This window comes from Egretta garzetta, unplaced genomic scaffold (genome assembly GCF_000687185.1).
Source record: "Egretta garzetta isolate BGI_Z169 unplaced genomic scaffold, ASM68718v1 scaffold426, whole genome shotgun sequence".
NCBI classification, from domain to species: domain Eukaryota; kingdom Metazoa; phylum Chordata; class Aves; order Pelecaniformes; family Ardeidae; genus Egretta; species Egretta garzetta.
In genome coordinates, this window is record NW_009259977.1 from 1,633,106 (window position 1) to 1,642,777 (window position 9,672).

Below are 9,672 nucleotides of genomic sequence, written 5' to 3' on the forward strand. Positions count from 1 at the left end.
GGCTGTGAGCAGGCTGAGCGCGGCCGGGCTGAGGCCAAGGAGCTGGCTGAACATGCTGCTGCCGCTGCCCAGCGTGCCCAGCAGGACTCCACAGCCACCCTGGGCCAGCGCCTGCAGGACATACACTTCTGGAAGGCCGAGCTCCAGAAGGAGATTGAGGACCTCGATGCTGAGACCGGTCTGCTGGCAGCCCAGAAGCTGCGACTGGAAAGGGCGCTTGATGCCACCGAGGTGCCCTATGCCATTGCCACTGATAACCTGCAGTGTCGGGAGAGGAGGCAGCCCCCGGACCTGGTCAGTGATGAGGTGGAGAGAGAGTTGCTGAAGGTGAGCAGGACATTAGGATGTTACGGGTTGTTGGCAGCCCTCTCTTAGTGCTGCTCTGGTCTCTAAATGGTGAACAGCTTGGTCAGTAGGTGATATCTGCAGCTCATGAGGATTTTAATGTGGAATCACCCACAAAGTCTGGAAGAGCTGTGCTCCTGGCAATGCACAGGGGCCTAGTGCCCCTTCCTGGCAGCCTGGACTCTGTCACTACTAGATTTAAGAAGGATTATATAAAATCCTTCCTCTGTTTAAAAAGTTTTTAAAATCACATGAGTATGACTAAAGGAGACCAGATCCCCCCTCTCAGACCAGATACAAACAAAATCAAACCAGAGGTTTACTGAAGCAAGGTGGGCATCCTATTCTGGCATTAACCTTCTTCCAGCCTCCACTTGGCTTAAAGTCCTCTCATCTCTGCAGGTTACACTTTAAAAATGCAGTACCCAATGAGCAGACTATTCAGGACCAGTGAATCTGGTCCTGAACCCATTTCCATGCTCAAGCTGTCCAAATCTGGCTGTCTCTGCCATTATCTTTTACTACTGAGTCTGATGCTGTAGTCTGGCCAAGGTTCATGAAGAGGTGGTGATCCAACACTACTACGGTGTCTCAACACAAACCATCATTTTAAACGTCCAGCAGAACAACGCAATGAACAGTACAATGTGGTCATGTGACACCTGCATGAGGTGACAGCTCCAGGCAAGTGGGGGGTGCACAGACAGATGGTATTTCTAACAGTGTGACTTCAACAAACTTGAGACTCTCCTTTTCTTCCCATAAAGGACTGTCTACTCTCTTAATGCAGACTGGGCCTTCAAATGAATTGCCCACACAATTCTGTGTACACACTATGTAAAGGTAATCTACTCTGCCACTTGCTAAAACCCAGATCTGCCTCCAGGATTTTAATGTGGAATCACCCACAAAGTCTGGGAGAGCTGTGCTCCTGGCTGCAGCTCTCTCGACTGTTGATGGAATTGTCTCTGCAAAGAAAACGCAAAGGAGCAAACATGGCATTTCCTAAATCCTCCATGTGGTGTATGAGATTCCCAGCTCCTGCTCCGCTTTGTGCTCCCTGGCAGGTGGTCAGGTGGTGTGGACCTTCTCACACGTCAATCCCACGAGCCAGCCACAGCTACGGGTGGGCAGGAGGCTGGATTGCACCGTGATGTCTAACAGTACAGCCAGGACTGAGGGACCTAGATCAAAGGATCTTCATCTTCAACCTAGTGCTACAGCTCCTCACAGCCATATGATCTGACTTTTTAACTGTTTTAAGAGTTAAGAAAAATCATTTAGTAGATAAGCATTGAAAATTCATTCTCATTTATGCCTGCTTATTCACTCTAACTAGTCTTAGACTCCCATTATGAGAACTGTATCTTCAGTTTTAAATATCATATCTGAATGCATATCTCCTCAACAGGGAATCCATTTTTAAATTTTATTTTAGGTCATTCAACAAGGGAATTCTTTATTTTTGCATTATTTCACTCCATGTGAGAGACCTTAATTGCTAAAGGAAGGCTTTTCTAATTTAAAATTGTGCATGTTATAGGAAACTGGCTATCTTCATTTACATGGAGACTGATGCCAACACAATATCAATTACTATAAATGTAATTTAAAGTGCTGTGTCTTTCTAACACTTCAAAAGCCTTTTGAATTTTTACTTTGACAACTCAGCCATTGTAATACTTCCTCCCTGCAGAAAGTGAGTTTTAGTTTTCTCACAGCTTGTAAAATGACACCTTCAGCTATGTATTTATTTAGTTGTGCTCTTTTAGAGCCTTAAAAATATTTTTTTCTTTCCAATCATGATTGTCCTTTTCCACTTAGAATAAAATGAACTTTTTAATGGTCCCTGTTGATTTCATATGGTGGAGAAATGGACACTGCAGGGACATACGCGGTCATTCATTTGTCAAAAACAGTACAAGGATCAACGAGTGCCAGCAGTGTTTTGGGAATAAAGTTTATTAGTAAGAATATACTCCCTTAGCTGTCATTGGATGACTGTCATTGATGTAAAACAGCAAAATTAATTAAGAGTTTTTCATATACAAAAGCTCTTTTTAATATCTGAGCCTCAAATATTAAATTAAAGAAATAATAAATTAAAGAAAATGCTTGCTGGCTTTTATACAATAATATGTAATCACCAGGTCAGTAAAGTCACTTCATAGAACATTGATAGTTAATCCCAAAGCAGCGTTATTGTGCTAAAAAATGAGCACCAGGTACTTTTTGTTCAACAAGAGGTTATTAGAAAGTATGGTCTTTTTCTGGTTTGATCACATTACCAGCTTGAGCTGAAACTTCAGACATCAGATCCATTATCAAGGTGAGGCAAAGCTTTGTGACTTTGAGCAGTCACCGTCTTGCAGCTCAGAGGAAATGAACCCCTCAAACAATATTGTGTGTTTGAGATAATTCTGCAGTCTTCAATGCTGTCCCTCACCAGAGGCAAAATGAGTTCTGGAATAAATAGATCTAATAAAAAATTTAAAGCTGCAAATGTCTTTGGGTTTATATTATGACAGCTCCCCTATACCTGCTGAAGCAGACAATAGCTGTTTAAATCATAGAGTAGAAACTTCTATTTTTAGTTAATACAAAGCATTCAAAGGAGGCAGGCCAACCAAAGATGATGATACTGCCACTCCTTTATGTTAAATAGCACCTTATCACCATATGTCAGACAAAACTGTATTTTTTGGTATCTTCAGGAATCTGATGGGAAGCCTCTGCCTTGCATACAGATAAAATGCTTACTACAGAGCAAGGCAGTGAGCTCTGAAGGTATCTGCAAGGACTCAGCAGATTCTGGAAGCCAGTGTCTTGCCAGAGAAGCTGATCTGCTGTGTGACATCCCTGTGTGTGGCCCCAGCCTCTGACATCTGAGTTTGTGCTTGCAGGGCAGACAGTGTCCTGCTCGGTTTTAAAATGGCACCTTGTGTTTGTGCAAGGCAGGGACTCGATCTCCTCCCGAGCATGATGCTGTTGCCTTACTTTTCCATACTTCAAGGCTGTGCAAGTAATTCAGGTAGTCTGGTTAATCTGATGGAACATAGACTTTTTCATAAAATACACATGCAATATAAAAATAATGAATCCCCGGTATTCCAAGTATTGCTGCTGCCTTAGACTTACAGCTGAGTTACCTCAGTATCTGCTAACTCCTTGGAAAACCATGTCTTGCAATAGTAGGCTACGGATGGGTAAAGAGCAGAAGGTTTAAGTATTTAACCACAACCATTGAAATTTAATTGCTTTGCAGGATAGTATGCACTGCTCTGGGTATCACAGAAGTCTCAATGTTTTTATCTAGGAAGCTGAACTTATCAGAAATATCCAGGAGCTTTTGAAAAGAACTCTGATGCAAGCTGGTAACCAGATGCGGTAAGACGTTTTTCATGATACTTAATTTATATAGCCAAGTAATTCCTGGTATATAGAGGTATAATGCCCAGTGGATAAAGATCTTACTAATGCCAGGTTTGTGAGCTGTGTGAATTCAGTTTAAACCTGAAAAGAGGTACTCAGTGATGAAATGTCAGGATTTTCAAGGAGGGTAAGGTAAGAGAAGAGCCATGCCCTAAAGCCATGCTTTAGATTTTCAGTCCTGCTTTCCAGTATGTGTATTCAGTTCTCTAATTTTCCAGTATTAAACTTAAGTGCAATAAAAGTATTATCTGGATATCGCTCTACCTTGTTGCACCTTGTGATATATTTGTAGTATGGGCTCTTTTAAAATGATTTATCTGATCAAAGGATCTTTTCAAGATGAGTTTTTTTGCCGCTAGATGTCAGTATGATCTTAAAATATGAAACTTCACTCTACCTTCTGTATCAGTATGGAAGTTTATTGCATTTCAGAAGGAATATTTGCTTTTAATGAAAAACAAGCCCTTTGGAAAGTTGTTACCTGAATCCTAAGGTACATCAATATGAAGGAGTTAGCTGCTGGAAACCTTGATAATTTAGTTCTAAAAATTCTTTAATCTGCTCCAATTTGTGCTATTCTACCAGATAAAATGTAATACTGTTTTTAGACGGAATGTCTATAAATGGAAAATCATTTCAAGTAGTTCTGTACATCAATTAGAGCATGAGAGGAGTCTACTGAGTTTAGGCTTTGCTTTTTATAATTGTTTTAAGATCATTTTAGTACCATTGTTTAGTATTTTTGGCCAGCTGAGTCTCTTTAATTCCTTAGGTGAGAGTGACATCTGGTGTCAACAGTTGATAACAACCCACTGTCTTTTGTAATCTAACAAAATAGAAATAATTCTAAGTAATTGGGTGACATGTGACTCACTCAATTGACAGGAAAGCAGCAGTTTTAACTCTGTCATTGTACTTGTATCCTCCAAGGACAAATTACACTGTCCGCATGCTACAGTCTTTGGAAGGCTAGATAGGAGGGCTCAGAGAATGATAAAGGGTCACTTTATGGAGGTCTCAAATTTGAGTCACACTTGATATACTAGCAAAAGAAGAGGATGGGTCTTCTATTAGCACTACCTGATGTCTTACCATGGGAAGAGTGTTCTGTTGGGCAAACTTCCTACCTGTTCTCCCCATAATAATGACAGCTGTCGCCACTATTGAAAAAATCCTCTGTGTTTTAGGATTATTATGTAAAATCCAAAGTCTAACAATTCCTTTGTCTTAGGCTATAGAGCTCTAAGCCTTCCGTAGGCACAGAACTGTACTGAAGGCCTAGGGTAGTGGTTAACACATCAGGCTTACTGTCCTTCTAGCAGGTAGTTGAGGGGGAGAGACTTCGGTTAGGATTTTCATGGCAAAAAGGAAAGTTTGTGTTCTCATTGCTCTTTGCAAGACAAAGGCTCAGGGCCTAGCTTCACAAATGTCTGTGATAGTTTTGTTAATTGTATTGTTTTCCACTAACAGTGTGTGATAATAATGACTTTTCAGATTAAATCGAGATCACAAAGAGGTTTGTGAAATGGACTGGTCAGACAAAGTTGAAACGTACAACATCGATGATAAATGTGGAAGATACAGTAACCAGAGCACCAACATCCAGTTCCATCCTAGTTCAGTGAAGTTTGAAGAGAGGTGAGCAGTTACTGTCATTATCCTCCACAAATAACCCTGGTAAGATACAGTACATCCTTTGCATCAGTGAAGGCTGTAATATTGCTCTGAATTAAAGGTGTGATTGCTGCTTCTTTGGACATACAATGTCATAGCTTTAAAATAGCTAAATGGACAGTAAAGGTAGCGCTACCATCTCAACATGGCATACCACGGATGGCAAGGTTAGTTCACTATATGCAGACTGAGCTTGTAGAAGTTTTTCTTGGAAATAATTGGATTTATACTTTTAAAGGCTGATCTAAATCCTACTGAGGCTTACCGTTTGACATCGGCATGCATGCCATTCTTTCAGGAAAGGCAAGTGCTGCTTCCTGTACACAGAGAGGATTACTATTACAATAAATCTTGCTGCTTCCCTCTCCCCTTTCAGACAGTATCGTGTGATGTGGTGTCCCAAGTGCTATGTAGTTCCTTTTGCTGCTCAACCTGTCAAAGTATAACCAGAGATCTTGTTTCTTTTTGTTTCAAAGTAGGCACAGACGGTAAAACTTGAATATATTCATGTCTTTATTTGCTGGTGACTTAACTGCTTGTGTTTGCACAAAAAAGTACGTTCATACTTTTTTTGCCTTAGTAGTATTAGCTAAAAATGGAAGAACTGGATGATTTTTGTGTCATGTATTGCTTCCTTCAGAAGCCACAAGATGAATGAGAGTTTATTAATTTTATAAAGGATTAGTCTTCTTCCTTCCTGATAAGTCTAGACTGCATGCAACAGCAAAAACAAGTAGAGGTTGACCACACTTTTGCAGGGAAAGAACCAGCTTCAGATTGTCTTTAAGTGCAACTTGAACAAAAGAGCAAGGTTCCTATTTGTATACCATTCACCTCTTCCAGCGCCTCAACACCAGAGACGTGGGCCAAGTTCAGTCATGACAACATCTTTAGAGCAGAACGAGAAAAACTGGCGTCCATCAATCTTCGTGCCTTGATTGACAATATTCTTCATGATGTATCTGAGGACCTGAGGACGCAATGTGCTGCTGTTAATGAGGCTTTTGCCAAACGCTGTGAGGAGCTGTATGATACAAAACACAAACTAGAGTATCATTTGAAAAAAGTAAGTGTTATTTTTTGAATGCTGGCTACAGGCATGATAATCTCTTTTGAGAAGATCACAGTAGATTTATCCTCTAGAAAAAATGTCTTAGTTCATGTCAGGTATCAAACACTATTTTGTGTCAGCTTTGTATCTGATAAGAGTCTTCAGAGCTGGATTGTGACACCAATTCAGCTTTTTCTGATATCTGTTGTGGTTCTCTAAACAAGAGATAGACTTAAATATGAAGAAAATGAAACACTTTCTTCCATGTCTTGCTGAACTAAAACCTGAAACTGTGTGATCAAGGAGCTGGTCTTTGGGCCAAGATTCCCAGGCTAGCCTGGTTATCGCTTTTATGGAATGAAACCCATGCTGTGCTGCAGCAGTAGCAACAGCAGCAGTTCCTGGCAAGTGACAAGAGGTGTTTTCAGCCTCTGCCCCTTCTCCAATGTAGAGCAGCTCCTGCTTCTGCGTTAGGCCGCTGGCAAGTGTGGAAAAAACTGTCATTCCTTAGCACCCATTGGGTAATGACAGCTGGGTAGACTTTATTTTTTGCATGTGTGTCAGTGGTTATGTGGGAGAAGGGAGTCAGAATTTCCTGTCTTTTCCATTTTCTTCACTAATGCCAGAAATCTGTGCATTTCCAAGTTGATCAGCAGTTCTCAATGTCATTCAAAATAACTTGAATTTTTCTTGGATAACTTGCAGTTAAAAAATTAGAATTAAAAGCAATTCATGGAGGTGGGATGTGTTGTCAGGAAACATGGAAGAGTTTTTGAACAGGCTGCAGAATACTTTCTGGTTTGTTTTTTTTTTTTAGATCGAGGACCAGATTCTCAGTGTAGTAGTAGAAATAAAGAGGTCAAAAACCACCTATGTACTTATATTTCTTCTATATTCCGGCCAAACAGGAGGACAAAACTATAACTGATTTGCTAGGACCATGAACAGATTTATAGCATGCATGGAGGCAACTCATTTCTTTTTTAAAACAGTTCTTTTTCTTGGTTATCCTCTTTAGGTCCTTAAGGAGATTGGAGATCAGGAAGCTAACATTGCTGCTCTCAAACAAGCTATCAAAGACAAAGAAGCCCCAATGAAAGTTGCTCAAACAAGGCTGTATGACAGGTCTTTTAGGCCCAATGTAGAGCTCTGCAGAGATGAAGCACAATTCAGGTAAATGCTATTAAACAAGCCCTCCAAGGTGTCCATTCTATCCAGAAGTCATATCAGACAGGTTTTGCACTCTTTATTGGCAACACATAGCCTTCAGCTTCTATAGCTAGGTTTTAACCTGATGTAAGTCAGAAATAATTCAATGGACTGAAATCACTGTGAGGAAAATAACATTTTAACCTAAGTTATTGCCAAATAGAAAACCTAGAGACTCAACTCTGCCTTTTCTCTCTACACTTTCTTCTCTGAACTGTGTGGTTTCTTTTTGATTCAGGTGATCCAAAAAAATCTGCCAGCATATATGGATCACTTGCAGCCCTTTTGCTGTTAGCAAAAGTTCACCACAAGGTGGACTATGTGCCGAATGAATTGTGCTTCAAGTGCTGAGAATGTAAATGGGCTGCACATAGTCATAGTTGGAGACAAGTCCTCAGTGCAACAAAGCATTGGGCTGGTGGCATCTGATTTTCAGTAATAATCCATTATAAAACTGGCGGTCAACAAATCCCCTTGAATTAAAGGCCTGAGTGTCATATTTGTCAGTTTTGATCTCATTATAAGCTTTGTAGTTGATTCTCCCCCTTCACATTTTGCTACCCTTAGGAAAAGTGGGGAATTGGCTTTTTCAGGCTTGCAGTATCCTTGTAGAAAGGTGCCTACAATTCAGAGTCAATTGTCTGTTCTTTATACAGTGAGGAAGAAGTTACAGTTAACCCAAACGCTTTGTACCATCTCAGGCACACTCATTTAAGGTCCTGATTCAGCAAACCATCCACATGCAAGCTTTTCAGTATGTGCCTTGCCTTTAATGGGATTTAAGGACATGAGCAAGTCCTTTGCTGAATGGGCATGTGTGTAATTGCCAGGCTTATACGGTTTGTAGTTACTCAGTTTGCATAGCACACAGGGATCTTGTTTTCCCAGGAAGTAAATATGTGCCTTCTCTGCAGGCAGATTGCAGTAAAGCACCTAACCCTCACTGACTTTCAGTTCAAATTAGTGTTTCTTTGAAAATGGTTTGCTCCTTTTTTTTTTAAATGGTGTGCTGCTGCTTCTTTAAAGCTTACACGCTTTTAAAGTAAAGATCGTTTTCTGATCTTTGATGCAAGTATCATCTTTAATACTTGAGTTTTATACCAGTGAACAGATATGAAGAAACAGGCTTAACAAAATGCTGGTCCTGCATGGCTTATGTAACAATGTCTGCCCTATAATTCTTAGTCCAAGTGAGGACAGATAGTTCCACTGTGCTTAGTGGGGCAAAAGACATTCTTGGTACTACCTAAATCATGGGAGACTTCTGTACAGAAGCTGTGAAAGTGAACTCTGCTTTCCACCAAGTATGTAGGACCTCTCTGAGATCCTCTGTTGTTGAGTATTATGATTCTATAGCTGTTGATCTTTATTCCCATTACAGTTCATTTGTCTTTTGAACACCGACTGGCTTCTGCTCTTTTTTTATTACTTAATGTTCAGGTTGATCAGTGAAGCTGAAGCACTAACGGAGTCTGTTGAATCCCTGAAGAAAAAACTGCTGGAATCTGAACAGTCTCTGAGGAACCTGGAAGACATACGGATGAACTTAGAAAAAGAAATAGCTGTGAAAACAAACAGTATTTTCATTGATAAGCAGAAGTGCATGGCCCATCGCACACGCTATCCTGTTGTTCTTAAATTAGCAGGTTACCAGTAATCTCTATACTAACTATGCAAAGTCTAGAAGAAAAAATGCAGTCTAGAATCTTTCATATAAAATACATGGATAATATTATACACAGAAGTACTGTATTGACTGTTATTTTCCTCTATTCGGGGTAAAATGCATTAGCATGGTAGGCTTTGAGTCTGAGTACAGATGTTTAGTCAGTTTAAAACACAGCTTAAAGGTAATTCATTACATTTAGAATTTACCTATGTCATACATGCATAATTTGCACAGTATGTAATATTTGGGCTTTTCACGCTAATAAGTGAATATGTTGAGTGACTATTTATTG

At 40.1% G+C, this 9,672-nt stretch overlaps 1 protein-coding gene across 1 annotated transcript; it reads left to right on the forward strand.

Annotated features, from left to right (window-relative positions):
• Nucleotides 1–3: 3 nt before the first annotated feature.
• On the forward strand, nucleotides 4–9,368 carry TEKT4 (tektin 4; the record flags this gene model as incomplete). The annotated part of the gene is made up of 6 exons (XM_035895938.1): nucleotides 4–327; nucleotides 3,662–3,732; nucleotides 5,272–5,415; nucleotides 6,295–6,517; nucleotides 7,521–7,675; nucleotides 9,152–9,368. Coding segments are annotated over 6 exons (1,134 nt in total), but the record flags the coding sequence as incomplete, so codon positions are not given.
• Between the last annotated feature and the right edge of the window lie 304 nt (nucleotides 9,369–9,672).